Source organism: Lycium ferocissimum, unplaced genomic scaffold (assembly GCF_029784015.1).
Source record: "Lycium ferocissimum isolate CSIRO_LF1 unplaced genomic scaffold, AGI_CSIRO_Lferr_CH_V1 ctg258, whole genome shotgun sequence".
NCBI lineage: Eukaryota > Viridiplantae > Streptophyta > Magnoliopsida > Solanales > Solanaceae > Lycium > Lycium ferocissimum.
In genome coordinates this window covers 159,482-181,671 of record NW_026722498.1, presented here as the reverse complement: position 1 = coordinate 181,671, position 22,190 = coordinate 159,482, and the positions used below count along the sequence as shown (strand labels likewise).

The following is a 22,190-nucleotide window of genomic DNA, read 5'->3' as shown; positions in this document are numbered from 1 at the left end:
CTCTACCCCTATGTAATAATAAATAAATAAAATTAAAAAAAAAATCCCTTCCCCTACCCCTATGTAATAATAAATAAATAAAATTAAAAAAAAAAATGCATCCTAAAGTAGGAATAGTCTAATTGAAATATCAGTAAGGAGAAATATGATATAAACTTATAATTTTGTAGTACCAATTGTCACTCTTGGTCACTAACGCTATCAAGAGGATCTTCTAGCAATTTTATCAAACTTTACTAACCCTCAGCTATTTTCTTTTAAATACTTGATTGAGTATTTTTCTATATTTTTTGTGATACACAGGTTTTTCATTGTGAAAATTAAATTCGAATAAAAAGAAATAACGAATTTAGTCTTGCCTTAAACTCAATTGTTGCAATTAACCCAAAGCTGATAATAGAAAACGATCGAATAAAATGCAACATAGAAAGATGAGATGAAATTTTATTTACTTATCTTTGGGAGTAAAATTAAGGACCATGTTGGCCTTCTCTCAAACCTTATCCTATGAGATCATCATCCCAATAACAGCCAACTGAGAAAATTAGAGATAAGGATTCCTGTTTTTACCCCTTAAAAATGAGTTCTAGATTACTCCTCATGATGCAATAACTATGTTAAAATTGTTATCATATTTTAGTCTCATTTCTCAATTTACTCCTCTCGAGTCTGGCTTTCCGGTCTTTGGTTGAGAACTCTGAATTTTGTACTACTACTTGACAAATCATATAATCAAATTTCGCTTATGCCCACGCCTTTTAAGGACTACACAAGTTGGATGTCAAAGTTTCCAAAAAGTTGTCTTCAAGAGTAGCATACCCTTAAAGGAACTAAGCGATTCCACAAGGTTTGAGATAAAAATCTAAATAAAGAATCAGAGTTGTATCTTTCTCCCCGTTTATGATGGCTTAATAATTACAACAGTATCTTTCAGTCATCTTCTATAGGATATTCCCACAAGGACACCAACTATACCACATAAAAGGGGCTGGGTGCTACATCTTTAGAAGAAAATCTTCTGAGAATGAAAAAATTCTAGTAAATAGTTTTAAATTACGCTGTCAATTACATTTACAGATTACAGCTAATTCCTATTGCTTATTTAGTCGAACCAGAGAATTGAATCAGCAGTAGCTCAAAGGCAACGTCCCTGCTGGAAGGAGGATGACATAGCCAGAAAGGGGCGCTCCAAGCAGTTAGGCTGCAAAGATGTCATGCCAAAACCAGTTGATTGTGGAGCTCCAATAGTTGAGTGTGGAATCGTGCTGCAGACAAAAGTAAAGGGAAAACTTTAGTTTAATGCTGGCTTTATATATATTAGGCCCAATAATAGTAGTAATAAACATAAGACGTCGCCCCACAAGCAGCTTCAATTAATAGTTCCATGCAAAAAAAATGATAATATTTCTAACCAATAGAGATAGATTCCCTGTTACTGACATGGAAGTTGTGATATAATTGGGTTTTTTTGGTTTTCTCAAGGGCATGTATTTGATGCTACCTGCTAAGCTGGGGGAGTGGAGAGTTGGAAGACTAAGGTGTTTGGCGATAGACTCCAAATATTTTTCACTATATTTGAAATTTATGAAGCTGGAGTTGAAGATAAAGTTGTATTTGGTTATACTATTTGCAGAGGGCATTTTATTTGAAACTTATGAAGATGAAGTTGGAAAACTGGTTTGGAACAGTTTTCCAAATCTGGAATCCAACTCCAAGTTGGATTTGGAAATTTTAAATCCAAACACTTTTTTTTAAATAAAGTGAAATATTATTGCGGAAAAAAGTGAATAATTCTCAGGGCCAAATGGCTAAGTTACTTCAATCACTAATACGAGTAATGACATTATAATGGTGCATGCATCTAGGAAATTCAGGAAACAGAAATTTGTTAAGGAAACTTTGGTAGCAGGATGATTCCATTTCTGTTCTCCATAGGGGAATACATTACTCAAAAACCCACCAAAACTTATGCCATGAACAGAAAGAAAATTCGATAAATGGATACTGACCTGAATGATAATGACAATGAGGAGTCCACCGGAGTAGATATTTGATGGTGATCAGGAGGAAACAATGACCAGAAAACTGAAAAGAAGCAATCAACACAGCCATGACATCTCTAAGTAATAGTATAAAAGGTGAGGATTTCAACCAATTACATTAAATACCCAGAAAGCAATATGCCTGACAAACCTTTCAACATTCTAGGTTTCATTCAAGAGTCTTACACAAGGCAATTGTTAAGCCACCCACCCCCGAACAAAAAGAAAAATAAGTCGTATAAAATTTTGCAGAAATGGTTAATACAACAAGATATTACACTAGGAGGAAAAGTATATGAGCTACCTGATTGTTGTGAGTGATCTTGGAAACCAGGACAGAACAACATATCCTGCCAATGTTATTAAAAACCTTTTAGATTAAAATCAGGAGTCTTATGAAAAGAAATCCCTGACAACAGTGACCCAAATATAAAAAGAAAGGAAAACATACGAAACTCACCGTTCCTGTACCTTGACTTTTACTTGCCATCTTTGCAGGAAATAAATCTACATAATGAGGTCAAGGTAAAATGTTTCAGGAAGCTGCAACTGAAAAAAGGAGACCGTACAACAATAAAACAAAAACTTGAAAATTAAAGCAAGACATATACTAAGGACGGACGTCAGTCCTCATGTTCTTAAAACAAAAATGATACTATGTCAAATACAGTTTTTTGCTTTAAGGGTGTTTTATATGTAAGATAGTGTCGGGCCTGCTGTCTTTAGAAATATGTTTCCCTGGGCAAATTTGAGATGTGCTTAAACTTGTATTACCACCGTATCAAGAATATATATTTCCTTTTTTTGTATTACACAGCGGTGTAGGTATTGTGTCTAAGAAACAAGATTGAGGAAGACACAAAAACACAAATGTCAATTCTTAACAGAGCCAGGATATACATGAACAAAAAGTAATTGTTGCAACCAACTGAGCCATAGACAATTGTGCATTGCAAGCATTTATATGTATCTAAAGCGGTATATATATATATATGAACCCACCTTAGATACATATAGATCTCCATGGAAGGATGTTGTACGGAAATAAACCTGAAATAATAAGAAACTTAAAAGTTCATACCCAGGCAAGAAGGACTTGGGTTCACAGCCAAAGTTAAACCAAGATAGCAGTCATCTTTTTCTGTCCCAAAATCCCACAGGTTCAACTCAAGATTAGGCTCCGGTCCTGCACAACAGGATAGCTTCATGAACTAAAAGCGATAGTGACAGAGGCTAAAAGTATTTTACGAGTGCTTACCAACATTACTTAAATTCATCTGCAGTGGATCCCCTAGAGGACGAGGAATCCGCATATCAACCTATTCATCAGCAAGTGGCAAGTTATTCAACTCTCCGTGGAAGGATGCAAGTTACAATAATAACTTGAAGCAATTGACAAATAACATAAAATAGCTTACATGAAAAAATGGGTGCTGTAAGCATTGGTCAGCAGTTGGTCTTCTCAATGGGTCCCATGAGCAGAGTTGCTACGGCATGAAGGGAGGGATAGATCAGCTAAAGACCACTTCATATTTCGTGCATAAAATGCCAGCAATGTAAAGAAGCAGCTATAAGGAATACCTTGATCAAATCAATAGCTTCCAAGCTAGCATTTGGAATGACATCAGACAGATTGGCTGGTGTAATCTATCAGAAACAAAAGAAAACAATAAAAAGAGCTGAATACGTGATCATTCACATGTCTGTGATAAAGGTCAAAAGAAAATGGCAGGAAACTAACAAGAAGTTCATGCTGGACTTACACCAAAAGAACTTATATCAAACAACTGTGAAGCACTTCTCAGTTCTGGGAAGCTAGTCCAATCTGGCGGTCCAAGAACACAGCATATCTTATACAGCTGATCAATTTCACTGGCCAAAGAAAAAGGAAGATTACTCTCAAAGGAAATAGTTCCCCAAATGATATGAATCAAATTTAAATTTCCCACAGAATTTGGACAATATGCTTCACAAGCTCTGGGAACTAACTACATCATCCAATTGTCAGTTACATGGAGGAAAAATCGGTCTAGGTTCCAAGCTAAAAGAAGTTGGGACATCAGTTTCAAGTAAGACAATATGGGATATGAAATCACCTTTCACCAGGGAAAATTGGGCAAACAGTGAAAAGTTCAGCAAGTATCGCACCAACTGCCCACATATCTGTGTTCATTCATAAGTACATTAAAGCAGCTGATAATAAAGAGAAAGAGGATATATGCAAGATTATAAATTAAAAGAAGTACTGGTCAAAAGAAGCAACTGTGTATAACAATGGTTGGCTGTTTTTTCTATCAGTCATAGACCTTATTCTCATGAGTCAAGCAAAAGATTACTTAACCAAAAAAACAAACATGAAATTCTATCCAAGAGTTCCACGCATTGAACAATCTCTAATGTAAGGCCGTCAAACTTAAGGATGATTGAGAACTTCTAAACAACAGCAGTTTAAAGAGATGCTCTTTTGGATAGATCATAGAACAACCAATAAAGTTCCAAAATAAAGCAATCTTAAAAATGCAAGGAAAAAAAAAACAAATGAGAAAATACATAAAATCACCCCTACACTTGTCTCGACAACTCACTTTAGCAATTAAACTTTATAGGTGTTTATTTACCCCCTTATTCTAGTTTGAAGTGATTTTAATACCCGCTTATGTGGCAAAGAAATGGTCATCAATTTTCTAAAAGTGTGTGAAACAAAAAAATAACACTCAAAATGGTCCCAACTGTACACGCGTCATTTTCTAATTGGATGATACAATTAGTTATTAATTATTTTCCATTTTAGATTATCTTTTTCCTTTTTTTATTTTTTCTTTCTTATTTCCACCTCTCTCTTTCTTGCTTCTACACCAGCACTTTTCCCTCTCCTCTTTCTCTTTGTTGCTTCTGTACCAACAATTTCCAAGGCCATCTCTTGCTTCTTTGTTTCCTCCACTGTGAAGTGGCCTCAGAAATCTGGAATCTGTTTTTTTGCCTCTTTGGTCTTAATTGGACCATTCCTCTCTCAATATAGGAAGCTTATGAGAGCTGGAATCTATGGAAAGTTGACAAAGCCATCAAGAAAATCTGGAACATGGTACCAGCTTGTATATTTTAGTGTATCTGGTTAGAAAGGAATAGGAGATGTTTTCAGGCGGTGTCAACACCTTTAGGTCTTTTGAAAGCAACGTGTATTGCCAATTTGTTTTAGTTGGACCAAATTGGTCCCTGTAGGTAATGCAGATCAACTTTTGCATTTTACTAGCTCATTAGTTCTGGCTTAGATATTTGTTGTACAGCCAGCCAGTCTTCTTTTTGTGAGCTCAAATGCTATATCTTGTAATTATTGCATCTTCTTGATGTCTTTGATTAATACCACTTACTTCATCCAAAAAATTTAATTGATAGATTTGATGTTACACATAAACAAAAGAAATATTAAATTAGTTGATGGGTTTTAATTAGATGTGATTTAGTAGGCCGGACAATTTGTTAATCGGCATCTTTTTCCTTTGAGGTTGACCACGAGTATGTTTTATTTCTAAAACACTGGTTAAATCACCGTTCTTAGATATTAACCCTTATAAATCGAAATTCAAGATTTAAAAACACAGACTGAACCGGTCCCACCTTCACCGGAAAAGACCTTAGATCTCTCGGTACGATAATCTATCTCATCTACAAGTTATCTTGTTGCAAAGCCCTTTGAATTATGCGCTGTGTGTGTGTGTGTCTGTGTGTGTGTTGTGGATTTGATAGCTGAAATTTTTTTTTGCCATGAATGTGCAACTTATAGCCATGGATATGGGGAGAAAGTAAGGAAAGAATGAAGAAGAAGGGAAAAGCTAAAATAAATAAATGCTGGGAAGTAATAAACTAAGTTTAGGTATTTGTTTGAGAATGGGTCGGGTTCTTTATTTGGGGCGGGTTGGGATTTATTTAATAATTTTTTAGTTAGTTTCGCCGAATTTATAAAAAAAAAAAAAAATCATTAAAATGACGTGGACGAATCACAAAGCGAGTGGTGAAACAACACCCAGCTCTCAACTGGTCTGGCAAAGTAAGGTTGAACATAATTCACTTATAAGTTGTTTGGGGGGTAACGAATTGCCCGAAAAGTTTAATTGCTAAAGAGAGTTTCGAGACAAGTTTAGGGGTGATTTTATGTATTTTCTCAAAACAAATTGACAAACCCAAGCATGTGAAGTAGTGAATAAACATATGATAACTATGTTCTACAAAACTAACCAAGTTTTTGCTTTTGTACATACATCTAATATCATGCTAGACACACATGGACAACACCTAATAAAACACCAAGTTTTTTTTGTTTGTTTTTTTTTTTTGAAATGGAAATAAAATATTAAGTTTCTACAAGGAGAACATCAGTAAACGTCTCATATTCCAGTTTTACTATTGAATCAAGCCAGCAATTTTGAAGTCAAGACTTAGATTCAAGAACAAACTTCAGGATTAAGTAATTATTAGCAAATCCTAGCTTCAAAACATACAGAAACTTATTGGTGTCAAATTAAAAAAGATCCAGTGTGTCACCCAAGAAGCGTCTGAAATTGCAAGCATGAACTGACAGTGCATACCGATAGCAGGTGTGTATGATGAAGATTGCAACAAAACTTCTGGTGCTCGGTACCTTTTAAAGAAATTAGAATATCCTTCCATCAGAGGCAAAAATTTACTAGCACTTGGAGAAAAGGATGCATCAAACTAGATAAGACATCTCACCAACGAGTTGAAACATAATCAGTGAAAGGAGGTGATGATGAAACCTCTCTAGCCAACCCAAAGTCAGCAATTTTAATTACGTCATTTGTCACCAGTAAATTCTCTGAGGCAGAACAAGTGTAACTTTAGTTTCACACTGCCATAAATAAAGATGGTAAATAACACACATGACATTTCAATACCAGGTTTCAAGTCCCGATGAAAGTAACCGTTTTTATGCATGTGGACTAGTCCTTGCAACACCTGAGACATCAATCCTCGAATCTCTTCCTCTAGGAAAGGTCTTTGCCGTTCTTTCATTAGTTGGTACAAGTTACGTTCCTAGACAATTTAAAAGGAGATAATTTAGAGTTTCACCTTGACATAGTATTTCCATATTCTGATTAAAAGCACTAATTGCCACAGTTACATAAATGTACACAGTGTTAACTGAACTAAAGATTCTACAGCACAGACAACGAGAAAGGTGCAACACAAAGAAATCTAGACAAAAGTCTTAAACTGGTACCATGTACTCGAGTATGAAGAAAAGCTCATTATTCTCCCTGACAATCTCCTTCAGTTTGATGATGTTAGGATGATTCAATTTACGGAGGGACTGCGCAGAGGAAGATTGAAAAGCTTAGCTTGCACCAAGTATAACATGTACAAGAAACTCTTTTCTAACACGGTAACTTTTCTGAATCAATATGTTTAAGTTTTTGCCTTCAGACCATCAAATGTGAGACCAAATAAGAGGAAACCCACAGACCTTTATTTCTCGTAGATTAATACATTCTTCCCAAAAATAAAACTTCCTCTTCATTTTCTTTACTGCAACCTGCAATAAATGAACGAATTCATAAGTTACAATCTCAGAGAACAATCAACATCCTGAGATGCCCGAGCACAGAGAAACAATCAACATAAGCCTCCCAGTCAACTCCCTCCAGAGGAAACAAAGAAGAAAGTGAAAGGTCAAATTTTATTATTCTTCATTTCTGGAAATAGCATAGGCAAGGTTAAAATCTAATCTGACATCTCGACTCAATGTGGCATGGAACTTTAACATGGCTCTCACAAGTTATTACGTATGGGACTAAACCCAGCATGCCCCCAGTCAACTCTCAAAGGCACTTGCGGTTAGCCAGACTCCACTTGAGATTTGGCACATGTTATTACTGTTGTGTGAGAGATGCATCAATAACTTTCCATTACAAAGTGATAAAGAAATTACCCCACAAGCTAGCTGAGTATTGCCAAGACCATATTAAGAGACCAAGTAACCCCTCCCACAACCAATGTGGGACTCTATATTCCTCCGCACGCCTAGGACCCGGATATTTGGAGCATGGACAATATAAGATGGGGACCAACATTGGGTAAACATTAAATCGAGATGAGCCTTTCCCTGATACCATGTAAAGAAATGGACATTGGGCCTAACTCAACCCTACAACCTAGCTCAAGAGGTGAGGATTGCCCAAGGCCATATAAAGAGACCAAGTAACCCCTCCCACAACCGTTGTGGAACTCAACAGAAACCAAGAAGCAAATCCAAGCATTACCATGTTGAAATCTGGTACTTATAAGTTATAACTATAATATTTATTAATTTAGACATGCAACCCTTCAGGCATGCATAGATCAAAAATCTTTTCTGGTGCTGCCAAACACAAGCTTCCTACTCAAGTCTTACATTTTGTAAACAGGATTCTGATATGTCTCCTTATATCAACTAATAAATGAGAAAATCTGAAAAACATGTGTGGATATATAAAACCTAACAAATTTGGAAACAAAGACAATCACTTACAATTTCAGATGTTTCTCTATTAATGGCCTTATATACATTACCACATGTTCCATCTCCAAGCTCCTTCAATATTCTATATCTGGAATTAAAATGTCCCACACAAGAAAGCACAAACAATTCGGATCATCAAAAGGAAAACCACTTCTTAATATCCAAATAGAGTATGAATATGAATTACCTTTCCATTTTTAGATTACAATGACTGGCGGACCAACACTTTCTCAATGGACCTCTAACCTCTTGGCGGAGGTTTCTACACTGTAAATACAGTGCTCTTCACGCGGTTGTTGACAAATATCACGTTTTATGTTCAGCATACGATAGGGTAAATGGTAAAAAATCCACCTCTCATTACAAAAGAAATTGAAAATCAACTGAAAGACTATCAACATGCTTAAACGCAGCCTTCACGAGCTGCAATCAGTAGTTATCATCTAAAACGCAGCCACTGATTTCTCTTAAATACTTGCTATATTGTGGATAACGTAAGAGGTCAGCCATGCCAACACGTTATCAAACCATGAAAACGTCTCTTTTCCATGAGCTTCAGTTATGTTTTATCTGTCAAAAGGTTTCAGAAATATCAGATACAACTGTAGAACAAAAACAACGCATGCTACCTTCAGTGCTTTAAGCGATTCAAAAATCTGGATTGGAAATACAACAATAACATACCCAATGTAATCCCACAAAATGGGGTCTGGGGAGGGTACGCAGACCTTACCCCTACCTAGGAGGTACAGAGGCTGTTCCCAAAGATGCTCGGCTCGAGGAAAAACAGTTCAAAGCAGTTCGGAAAAGGAAGTAGCGGAAATGAAGAAGTCATGGCAAAATACTACAGAAAGCATGTTGGAAATAGAAACGGAAAAAAACATAAAAAGCAGAAAAGCCGAGATATGTCTCAAACAACCACAGAGAGAGGAGACACAGGGTGAGATTAAAATAATACTACAAAAATAGCAAAAAACATATGTGGAAGAGCAATCTCATTCACTTCAACTTAGTCTATACCTATAGCTTTATATCCATAAACGTATGAAGCAATTAGTTTCACCTTTTTCGCGCCATAATTATGAGTTTGTATAATACATCTAAATCTAAATAGCAAACAGATTCAGCTTCAATTATTTCAAAAAGTCTCCTTCATCAAAAAAAAAAAAAAATTATTTCAAAAAGTCTCTGGTTTTACTTTCTTCATATTTATGCGACTTTCGACAAAGAACTGTGCTAACAAAAGGAGAATTACAAATTAAAAAACAATTCACCATAAGCGCAAATCATATAACATGATAACTAGTAAATTAAATACACAAATACACATCAATGCTATGATCAAAAATCAAAACACCTCGTGAAAAACATGTAATAAAACAAATATTAAGAAATACAATAGATAAATCAGACAACAATTTTAACAACAAAAAAAAAAAAAAAAAAAAAAGATGAAAAATTACCAATTCAAATCAATACCGAGAAAAAAGCAAGTCACTTCAGATTATAGTCCTGATTGAAAAATAACATAAACCAAAAAATACAACTGAAAAGGAAGAAAATTGAATTTGAAGCAACAGGCGAATAATGCAATTGAATTTACTCATAATTTTCTGATCAAAACAACATAAGTAGATTCTTCAGCCACTAGAAAAACGTATAATAAACACAATATAGGAGTAAAAACAGACGAATTGCAAAAAAAAAAAAAAAAAAAAAAAAAAAAAAAAAAAAAAAACTAAACTCACCGCTTAATGCTGGAGAAAAAGTCAAACTACAAACATCTAGAGAGAGAAAGATCAAGAAAAAGGAATATTTTTAGAGAGAAGATAAATGTTCTGATCGATAATGTAACAGCAAAATTATAGTATGAAGAAGCGTCGGAGAAGAAACCAATATATATTTCGAAATATATAAAAAGTGTTTAAAATATCATTTATCATTTAGATAAATAGAAGAAATTTCTTAAAAAAAGAAATAGGAAAAGAAAAAGATAAAATATTGCAAAAAGATGCTTGGTGGTGGGGAAAAGGAGTGGTCCTATTTAAACTAAATTTACATAAAAGCCCTTCCTGCCAGCTTGTTTTTCAAACTTATCCATGGTCGGTTACTTTATGACAACCCTGTCCTCCAATAGTTCGTAAAATTACCAGCCTCTGCCAGTATGGGAACAAAGGGATGATTCGAGTGGGAGACTAATAAACCCTTTGTTATGCCTCCAAAATTTTGAGGCCCCAAATATTACTATTATATATAAGAGGGAATGTGAGGACTTTTGTAGTCCTCACAATAATTTCTCAAATTTTTAAAAAAAAATTTTTAATTATTTTTATGTCACAATTTTATTTATTTAAGTAATTTTTTTTGTTTTTTGTTTTTTTTTTAAAAAATCCTCTTTTAGTTTATCGAGAGCATGAGGACTTTTGTAGTCCTTAAAATAATTTTCAAATTTTTTTAAAACTTTTTTAATTAATTACTTTTAGGTCCTAATCTTATTTATTTATGTCAATTTTTTATTTTTGTTTTTAAAGTCTACTTTTCAAAAGCTATCAAAACCTCCTACCTCATTTTTCACGTTCTTCGATTTTACGATTAATCTTTCGATATCCGCATTGTTCTCAATTAATTTAGATAATTCACACCGCATCGCGCCTATTCGGGGAGCGCTTCTCCAAAGATTTTTTCCATATCCATTGTTCGAACCCCTAATCCCTAATTAAGAGAGGAAAGCATTTCATCCTAGCAAAGTTAAATTATGTATTTGTCTTAAAGTTCATTAACTATGTATAGATTATTTATTTAGAACTAAATAACTTCAGAAAATTAGGATACATAAGTTATAATTTCATCAAATGGAAGTTAAAATATTAAAGGAGTGGAATGAAAATTTTGCTTTTATATAACTACCCATTTGTGGGACTACAATATATGGTTGTTGTTGTTGTTGTTGTACACTTGTACTAACACAAATTATATTTCTTTAGTTAAAATATCTGCTTTTATATCTTGAGTTTGGGCCCGGGCTTAGCACGGGCCTCACATAACTAGTTTTAAGAAAGAAAGATCCAAGATTTTCTAACATCATAAATATTTTGGCTCTTTGAGTTAAACTATTTAAATCTTCATATTAGTAAATTAAGTTTTTACAATAATATCCAAGATAGGCTAAATCATATTAACTTGAATTAATTTTTACAATATATAAATAATAATAGTAGCACTATGTAAAATTAAATGCTTTATGTCTTTTACGGATACCACATTACAAACAACAAGTATGAGAAAAAAACATCTTATACTAAAAATGACTTTAGACCACTAACCTTGCGACTGTTTTACGTAAGGAAACCGTAACCGGACTCGTTGCCTCCCACACCTCTTGGCGAGTTCACAATATGGTGCATGCCGGCGCTATATATCTTGATAGAGAGGTCGATGGAATCACTGTTGAACTCGGCATCGCACCCGTTATGTATAAGCGCGCTCTCAATTGTGATCAAAGGCATGCATATGAAAATTGGTCTGCCCCAAAACCCAAAAAAAAAAAAATGAAAATAGCTGCCATTAAATTGGACAATTGAAGAAGAAAGAGCGAAGCAAAGTCAGAAAAAGAAAAAATTATTGTAACTAAAACAAAACCGAACCAAAGCAAAGAAGAAGAAGCCAAAGAGAGAATAGATCTCTTGGCAGATTCTAGAATCTACGTGAAGAAAGAAAAAGAACCTCATATACCCAGTAGAGTGACTTTAGTTCCAAATTTATTTTGAAATGAAATGTTAAAATTATAGTTGTGCCCCTATTCGTCCTTTCCAACTCCCATTTCTATATATTAGTAATTACAGTACATATTAGTACTTCATGTTTGAATAAGACAATTGACAATAAACTCTTTGTATGTTTTAACTCTAATATTCTTTAATTCCTTGATGCAAGTCGACTGTCAAGAATTTAAGCATTGGCAAAATATTCCACTGGTTAAAAATTACTGAATTATTATATTGATAAAAGAGTTTTGCATTTGACAGATTATCGACTTGTTTTTGTGTCCATTTATTTATAAAGTAGATGATTTTGTGGGTAGAGTTTACCTTATACACAAAACGGTTAATCGTCAATTCTTATAAATTAGTATAAAGTTTGTGATCAAGGTTAATACACATAAGTGTAAATCACGTGCCAACAAGCTATACGTGCAATTAGACGTCGAACATTTAAGTCATAAAAAGAGAAGCTTACATTATTAGAAGTAATACACCTTTTGTGAGTTTCATGAGTGATAAAAGTTAAACTTGATAAAAGAATACGAGAAATGAGTTAGTACTTTTTTGGGTGAAAATTAAAGGTATATCCAAATGTCCTTATTTGTGAACCATATATTATGGTTGAATTGTTGGAGCATATATTATGGGATCAATTCCTCCTGCTGAGAAGTTTCCTTTAATAAGCTTGCTTATTTCCTTTCCTCTGTCTTTAATACTTGGACATGGAGGTGGCAAAATTAGATAATGAAATCATTGTAACACCTCGTAGCTTAAGGCGAAGGTTTGACTCATAAGATGATAATATAATGAAACCAATATGAGGGTTATAGAAAGTGTTTTGAAAACTAATCAAGTCATAAGAAATGTCTTTGGGCAAAGCAAAGTTGGAAGCCACTCTACTAAGTAATGTTTATGCGAGTGAGTTTATAGAAGTCTTACTTCCAATGACCATAACCCCTTTATTTATTAGGAATTTGGGAAAACTTCCTAAATGAAAGTTGTATCCCTTTGAAATACCTTTCCAACGGTATATTATGTCAAATTCAAACGGACATCCGGCAAAGAGTTATGACTATTTTACTGAAGAGATACGGTCACCAATTTCACCGATCATGTTATACGAATCGGTTATACGGCCCATATAATTTTATACGGACCGTATAACTCGTCCGTACTTCAGGACGCTCCAAATCGACGTTCTGTTCAGCCATGATAAAATATGGTCATATTATACGGACCGTATAACTTTATACGGACCGTATAATACGTCCATATAACTCCCGCCTCATTTTTGTATAAATCCAAGTCTTGAGTTCTTCTATTTCATTATTCACAATTCCAAGCCCTAGCAACAATCCAAAACATCAAGGTAAGTCAATCCAAACCCTTCCAACTCAATTCTAATATATATATCTAATAATCTAAGCAAGAAATCATTGTTCATAAACTAGGGTTTTCAAGAAAACCCATCTCAAGGTTCAAGAATCAAGAATTAGGAAATCTTCTCCAAAATTCAAGTCTTTAATTCAAGATTTTGGAGCATTACAGGTATGTAGAGTTACTATCTACGTGTGGGAACATCATTGTTTCTTCCCCACGCCTCATAATCCATAAATTATGATTCTCTACTAAAACTAGGGTTTCTATACCATACTCATGATAACCCTAGGTCCATGTCCATGATTATATTATGTATGAATTGTTATAATTCCATCATTGAGTTCTTAATATTTCTTATGATTATTGAGAATCTGTAATCCATGAAAACCCATATCTTGTATTCCATGGGTTCTTGCATGCATGTTTTTAAATAAAAATGCTTATTTCATGAATATCCTATACGTCTACAAGTTTTCATGCAATTGTATTTTATAACTATGTTCATGCCATGACTCAAGATACATACATGCTATTTACAAGTTATTTCATGAAACCATGTTTACAAGTTATTTCGTGAAATCATGATTACAAGACAAGTACAAGTTAATTCACGAAAATCATGGGCTTAGCCAATTATATCATGTTCATGTTTTTGGGAGTTGCACGAATTACGAAGGCTCGTATAGCCTCGAAACTACGTAGCCACCGTAGAAAAGGATCGCTCCGCCCAATTAGGACGATACCTTAATTTTACACCGAATGGATCCATCGTGCACGTTACCATCTCATACCCCCGCAAGGTATGGGGGAGCTCTATTGTCCGTCGAGGCCAAACTCCACGTACCCACGTGGTGATATCACATGGTCGGTTTATGGAATGCTCTCCCTACTATCATGTTATATATATATTATATATATATATATATGTACTTATGCTCATGTATGCTCATACCCGGTTTTCGGTTTCGGTTCTTATCACGATTATCCCATGTCCCATGTTATTTCTTTCGGTTGCTTTTTACATACCAAGACATTCAACGTCTTGACGTCCCTTTTTATTGCCGGGGGCCCTCGCATTTTACGATGCGGTGCAATTCTGGACGACGCCTCACGCGCTCATAGGATGCGCACGTACCGAACATTGGTGAGTCCCATCTCATTCGGGGTTAGACATTGTCATTATTTAGTTAGTTTGCATCTAAAGGTATCTGTGGGCCTTGTCCCGAAGTATGTTTTCGGTCGATTCACGATTAAAGGTTTCATAGACTAGTCGGCTTAGTTATGATAGACATGCAAGGTGTTTAGCCATCTTTAGCTCAACTTATGTTATTTAAAGGTCATGATTTAAACAAGTATTTCATCAAATTATTATGACATCTCATGTTTTATAAAAGCTCATCACGTTCATGCTATATTTCCGCTCATGTATGCCTCATGATGATTCAGCAAGCCATGTGGTTCGCTCGGTCACATGCAGTATGGCACCGAGTGCCGTGTTTCGCCCAGGCCATGGTTCGGGGCGTGACAATCATAACTCGTCCAATCCGCCCAAACATCATGAAATCATAACCTGGCCAAGTTTGGACGGGTTATTGACCCGCATATTTATTAGCTCGGCTCTTTTCAACTCAATCCATTTCAATCCATCAAAATTTGGGTTGATATCTAGCACAAATTGATTCATGAGAAACCTTATCAAAATATTTTCAAATTTTTTTTTTTTTTAAATTTGATATGTTATATGTAGTTGTAATAAAGAAGAATAATAAATTTATTAGATAATTAAAAATTATAAAAGAACAAATAAAGCAATTAGAACTTAGTAAGAATTGGACGGGTTGGGTTTTAACCCGCTTTTTAGCTCATTTCAGCCCAAGCAACTTAGTGACCCACCCATTATTAACTCAACTCTTTTTGACCCGCCTAAATTCAGTCCAATCCACGCATTTTCCACCTCTACGGCTGGACATATGTTGTTGGTGATAATACAATAATATTACAATTACAATTGAAAAATAAAACGAAGAAATAAAATATCTTCGGCCGAGGCGCGGATATCTCGCTCTCTTTAAGGAGATTCAAGCCCACTGCACATAATCTACCGGTCCCGGCGAAATCTTTCTGACTTGTCCCCTCCAGGATACAACAGCCCGATCATGTCGTACAACTCAACAAACTCTGGACAAGATGTTGAGTTCAAAGCTCCACCAAAAAGAAGAACACCTTCCTTCAACTAATAAACTCTCTTTTAGTTTGCTCACTTTTCAAGAACTCTCCAAAGTATATATTTTTCTCTATATCCACAAGTTAAGGATGACTAGCTATTTATAGCTAGGAAAATCATCCTTGAATTAATTTGATATGAATAGGGTAGTAAAGTAGGTAGATAAATGGAAGAATTATTATTTAGAGGTTACATAAGTTACAAGAAGAATGTGGGTAAGTTAATGTGATAATGGAGAAATGAGTTACAAATAAACTTATGGCCTCGTTTTCCACCGAACGTGAGGGTAAGAAACAGACCATTCAATATACATGGCTTAATGACCACAAACAAAAAAGGATTAGAATGTGAATGCAGCAACAGAACGTACCATTCAATGCCTCTTAATGCTACCAACGTGAATGACATGGTCAAAGGAAGAAAATGAGACAGTTTAATATATCAATTAAATAATATTAAAATGCTTCAAATGTCCTTCAATCCACCACTCATTTTAATATTAATATAAGAGAGTATATCAGTTGAAGGTAGACTATTATGCTTAATGAAGGTATGCTCTGCATTAAACCTCCACAATAATCTTTACTCCAAAGCCGTAGTGGTCTCAGACTTAACTATGGTTTGCTAAGGGAAATAATTTCTCACACATAATAATCAAGGTGTTGAGATGAGCTTTCACAGCCAGCACATTATGGCCTTGTGCTATCCCGGTTTCATGAGTGCTTTTGAGAATGAGCCTAATTCTCATAGGAAGTGGCCTACTTCCACACTCACATAGGTAAAATCTATCAAGGGTGCTTCTGTAACTTAACACCCCACTCATACGAGCTACAGAGTTTCATTAAGAGTTTATAAACTCAACCTCCACAAACTGTTACAGAATAATGCACTCACACCATAGGGAGGGAATAAAAAAAAATACATTTTCTCAATAAGTCATCATATGATTCGTTTTTCCTATTGAACCTGGTTATAGGATCTCTAGTCCCCAAGTTGGGTTTCCTCATATACGACTCATGAATTTATGGGCTTCAATCCCATCCCCCTCGATGTGCTCCACCTTTTCTCTTTTAAGGCCTTGGTTAGTGGATGCTGCAAGATTTGACATAATCAACGTTAATGGTACCACTTGTCAAATATGATCTCACGATCTTGTGTTTTTCTCCTTATAGGTACGGATTTACCGTTATAATAACGGTTTTGAACTCTACCAATCGCGGCGGTGCTATCACAATGAATTAAAATTGGAGGAATTGGTTTTTCAAAATAAGGTATTTGAAATAATAAATCTCTCGACCAATTCGCTTAACTTCACTAGGCGAAGCTAAAGCAATTAGTTCGACCTCTCCATGGTAGAGTTAGCAATAATAGTTTGCTTTTTTGATTTCCAACAGATAGCACCACCCGCCAACGTAAAATATAACCAGTGGAACAGGAACCACCAGATAAAGTGTTCCAATCTGCATCAGAAAAGCCGTCAAGTACAGCAGGATATTTTTTTATAAAACAAGCCATAAGATTTTGTACCAACTAAATATTTCATAACTCTCGTTATGGCATGCCAATGTTCATTACACGGCTTGCTTGTAAACTGCTAAGTACTCAGCGCATACGCAATATCGGGTCTAGTGCAATCAATCACATATCTCAAACTTCCAATTAAGCTAGCATATTCCTTTTGGTTTATCACATCATTTTCACTTTGAACAGGAAACAAGTGAACACTTGAATCAAAAGAAGTGACAACATACTTGCAATCAAGAAAGTTATATTTTTTCAAAATTTTCTCAACATAATGTGACTGGTCAAGGAATATTCCATCACATGTTTTAGTAATTTTTATTCCAAGAATTAAATTTGCCTCACCAAGATCTTTCATGTCAAAATGGCTTAAGAATATTTTTAGTTTCACCAATAACATTCATGTTAGAGCCAAAGATCAATAAATCATCAACATAGAGGCAAACAATAACATGTGAATTATTCCAAGACTTATGATAGATGCACTTATCACGCTCGTTTGTTTTAAAACCATTTTCAACTATGCAGGAATCAAATTTCTCATGCCATTGCTTTGGTGCCTGTTTCAAGCCATATAGGGATTTAGTAAGTTTACACACTTTACTTTCTTGGCCTGCTTCAACAAAACCTTCGGGTTGTTCCATATAAATTTCCTCATTTGGTCCCCATTTAAAAAAAGCAGTTTTTTTACATCCATTTGGTGAATATGCAAATCAAAAATTGCGAATAGCAATTAAAAGCCTTATGGATGTAATTCTAGTTATTCTGGAGAAAAAGTATCAAAAAATTCTAGGCCTTCTAGTTGTTTAAAACCTTTAGCAACTAGTCTAGCCTTATATTTATCAACTGAGCCATCCGATTTTAACTTTTTTCTAAGGACCCATTTACACCCAATTGTTTTACAACCCGGTGGTAAATCAACTAACTCCCAAGTTTTATTGGAAATAAGTGATTCCATTTTATCATTTACAGCCTCTTTCCAAAAAATAGCATCATGTGAAGATAAAGCTTCTTGTAAATTGAGAGGGTCATTTTCAACATTAAAAACATAAAAATCATGACCAAAATCTTTTTCTACTCTAGCTCTTTTACTTCTTCTTAACTCAAAATCATCACTTTCTTTATTTTTCAAAACAGTAGAAGAACTAGGTAGTGACAAAATATTTTCGTTAGTCCTATGACCCCCGCTATTTTTTTAGAATCAAATGGAAATTTATTTTCATGAAAAATAGCATCTCCCGATTCTATTATTATATTATCTTCAAGACTAAAAATCATAGGGCTGTCTATTTGAAGCATAACCAATAAAAGCACAAGTAGTAACTTTTTTACCCAATTTACTTCTTTTGGGATCCATTAGCATTACATAAGCTAGATAACCCCAAACTCTTAGATATTCCAAATTTGGCTTGTGACCTTTCCACAACTCAAATGGTGTTAATTTGGTCTTTTTATGAGGCACATGATTCAACACATAACAAGCAGTTAAAATAGCTTCACCTCAAAATTTAGAGGTGCACTAGACTCGATAAGCATGGCATTTGTCAACTCAACTAAAGGTCTTTTTTTTCTCTCCGCTACACCATTAGACGCGCGGAGAATAAGGTGGAGTAGTTTCATGAATTATTCCCAATGATCTAACAAAAGAATTAAACTCATTAGACTCATATTCACGACCTCTATCACTTCTAATTCTTTTTATTTTTCTACCAAACTGATTTTCAACTTCATTGAGATAAATTTTAAAATTTTCAAAAGCATCACTTTTATTTTTCATCAAGAAAACATATGTATACTTATAAAAATCATCAATAAAAGTAATAAAATATCTATTTCCTCCACGAGTTAAAATTCCTCCAAGTTCACAAATATCGGTATGAATTAACTCTAACAATTGGTTCTTCTTTCAACTTGAAAATGAGGCCTTTTTGTGATTTTGGCTTTACTACAAGCCTCACATTTTTCAAAATCCTTTTTAATCATTGGGATTAATCTAGACTACTCATGATTCCCATAACGATTATTAATATAACACAAACGAGCATGCCAAAAATTAGTAGAAGAAAGCATGTAAACAGAACTAGTAACTTTATTCATCTCAACATTCAACTTGAACATCCCATCACAAGCATACCCCTTTCCCACAAAAATACCTTTTTTCACTATTACATATTAATCAGACTCAATAGTTTGTTTGAAGCACCTTTATTAAGAAGAAAGCTAGACATCAAATTTTTTCTCATGGAAGGAGTAAAAAGTACATCTTTTAAAGTTAACACCCTTCGAGGTAAAGCTCAACTCGACATCTCTCCTTCCAAGCACTTGAGTAGTGTGAGAATCACCAAGCATGATGGTTTTGGGCTCCTCGAATGGAATATACACTTTGAACCAATCTTTGTCATATGAGACATGACGGTTGCACCTTTCGAATCGCCCCCACCATCCATCAATATTTTCAACCATATTTATGCCATTATCACCACCACAGTGGCTCTTCGGTAACGTTCGCACCGAGGTGTAGGACCACGTTTCGAAACTTGCAAAATCGAGCAATATGCCTACTTTTGCCGACAAAGCATGGTCCTCCATTTTGTGCTTGTTGATTTTGTGCTTGGTTGTTACCACCATTATTTTCTTGGGAGGTCTACCATTATTTTTCTTGAATATTTTCTTCTTAGGCTCATAGAGGTATTTTTGTTAGCATTATGAGCAACATTATTTGAAGTAATTAATTTACCTTGTTTGTGACGGGTTGTAAGTTACTTTCTTCCGTTTGCAAAAGTGCATCTTGGCCCCTTGCCTCTTCTTCCATGCGGATTCGCATAATCAACGTCTCAAGATAGGTTTTCTTTTGTTTGTGACGTATAGTTTTTTGAAATTCCTTCCATGAAGGTGGAAGTTTATCTATTATGCCACAAATAACAAGGTTATCTCCAATTTTGATCTCCTCGGACCTAAGCTCTCCAACAATCATTATAAAGTCTTGAGCTTGATCTACCACTGATTTGTTGTCCACCATTTGGAAAAAGAAAAAATCTACTAGCGGATATTTTTTCGCTCCGGCCTCCTCGGTATCATATTTACTCTGCAACGCTTTCCAAATTTTCTTTGCAGTAGAGTAAGTTCTATCATAATGATCATAAAAATTATCTGATAGACAATTAAGTAAATAATACCGACACTTGTATGAATCTTCATCATACTTTTCAATTTTTTCTTGAAGAGAAATAAGTTCTTCATCATTCATGGAAGAGTTGTCTACTTTATTTGGATTCTTCTCAGTTAACACATAAGAAACATTGAGAAGACTTAAGTAGAAAAGTACTTTACCCTTCCATCTCTTAAAATGAGTCCCGTTGAACCGAAATGACTTGTTAAGATCTCCCGCTTTGACATCCGCGGATTTTTCAATTGTAGCCATGAATCTCCTTAAAATTGTTGGTGATAATACAATAATATTACAATTACAATTGAAAAATAAAATGAAGAAATAAAAATATCTTCGGCTGAGCCGCGGATATCTCGCTTTCTTTAAGGAGATTCAAGCCAACTTGACAAATCTACCGGTCCAATGTGATAATCTTTTTACGACTTGTCCCCTCCAAGATACAACAGCCCAATCACTTCGTACAACTCAACAAACTCTGGACAAGATGTTGAGTTCAAAGCTCCACCGAAAGAAGAACACATTCCTTAAACTAATAAACTCTCTTTTAGTTTGCTCACTTTTCAAGAACTCTCCAAAGTATATATTTTTCTCTATATCCACAAGTTAAGGACGACTAACTATTTATAGCTAGGAAAATCATCCTTGAATTAATTTGATATGAATAAGGTAGTAAAGTAGGTAGATAAATGGAAGAATTATTATTTAGAGATTACATAAGTTACAAGAAGAATGTGGGTAAGTTAATGTGATAATGGAGAAATGAGTTACAAATAAACTTATGGCCTCACTTTTCCACCAGAACGTGAGGGTAAGAAACAGCCCATTCACTGCTTCTTCATGGCCACAAACAAAAAAGGATTAGAATGTGAATGCGAAAGAACGTACCATTCAATGCCTCTTAATGCTACCAACGTGAATGACATGGTCAAAGGAAGAAAATGAGACACTTTAACATATCAATTAAATAATATTAAAATGCTTCAAATGTCCTTCATATGCTAACTTCCCTTAGTTACGTTTAAATAAATTCACATTGGCTTGCTCTTATTTGCATGAAAAATGCAATCCACTGAAAAAATGGAGGCGGAAAGGAATATTCCTAGCACTACAGCGTGCAGGTGGTGGTGGTGTTATCGACATGAAAAGGGAGGCCTCTATATTGTGTTGTGATTTTTTTTCTGGATTGTGTTTACTTCTTAATATAGAGAAAAATAAATTACACAACAAATACCTCAGCAAAAGGGACAAATTCTGCAGGAAATGATTGTACTGACTACCACCTACACCGATGAGATTTTATTTCTATGAATGATCGTCTAAGTACATTAGAGAATAATCTTAATTTTACATTTTGAAGTATTAATTGTGTTTTTTAATAATTATTTGATTGCCAGTATTCACTAATCCGGCTAATATACATTTGGTTCGCCTAAAGGTTTAGCCTTGCCCATGGCTCGACCCCGAAAATTTTAACTAAGAATGAAAGAATCTCAATTACTCTATGCGATATGAAATCATGATTTCATATTTTGATTTCAAATTAGCGCTTGTTTATGCAATTTGCACAAAATTTCAACTT

At 34.6% G+C, this 22,190-nt stretch overlaps 1 protein-coding gene across 2 annotated transcripts; it reads right to left on the bottom strand.

Moving 5' to 3' along the window:
• Positions 1-863: 863 nt before the first annotated feature.
• LOC132043558 (serine/threonine-protein kinase MHK) lies at positions 864-10,462 on the bottom strand. 2 transcript variants are annotated; one of them, XM_059434038.1, is made up of 18 exons: positions 10,305-10,462; positions 8,744-9,126; positions 8,566-8,644; positions 7,522-7,590; positions 7,279-7,368; positions 6,953-7,091; positions 6,771-6,873; positions 6,626-6,678; positions 4,139-4,205; positions 3,806-3,914; positions 3,624-3,689; positions 3,461-3,529; positions 3,301-3,361; positions 3,124-3,228; positions 2,503-2,549; positions 2,347-2,392; positions 2,010-2,085; positions 864-1,265 (listed from the first exon to the last, which is right to left on the bottom strand). In XM_059434038.1, the coding sequence occupies exons 2-18, from the start codon at positions 8,749-8,751 to the stop codon at positions 1,136-1,138; spliced, it is 1,317 nt and encodes a 438-aa protein (XP_059290021.1). In that variant the 5' UTR covers positions 8,752-9,126; positions 10,305-10,462; the 3' UTR covers positions 864-1,135. The 2 variants fall into 2 exon arrangements, with proteins under 2 accessions (XP_059290021.1, XP_059290022.1); XM_059434039.1 differs by lacking the exon at positions 10,305-10,462 and adding an exon at positions 9,241-9,934.
• Between the last annotated feature and the right edge of the window lie 11,728 nt (positions 10,463-22,190).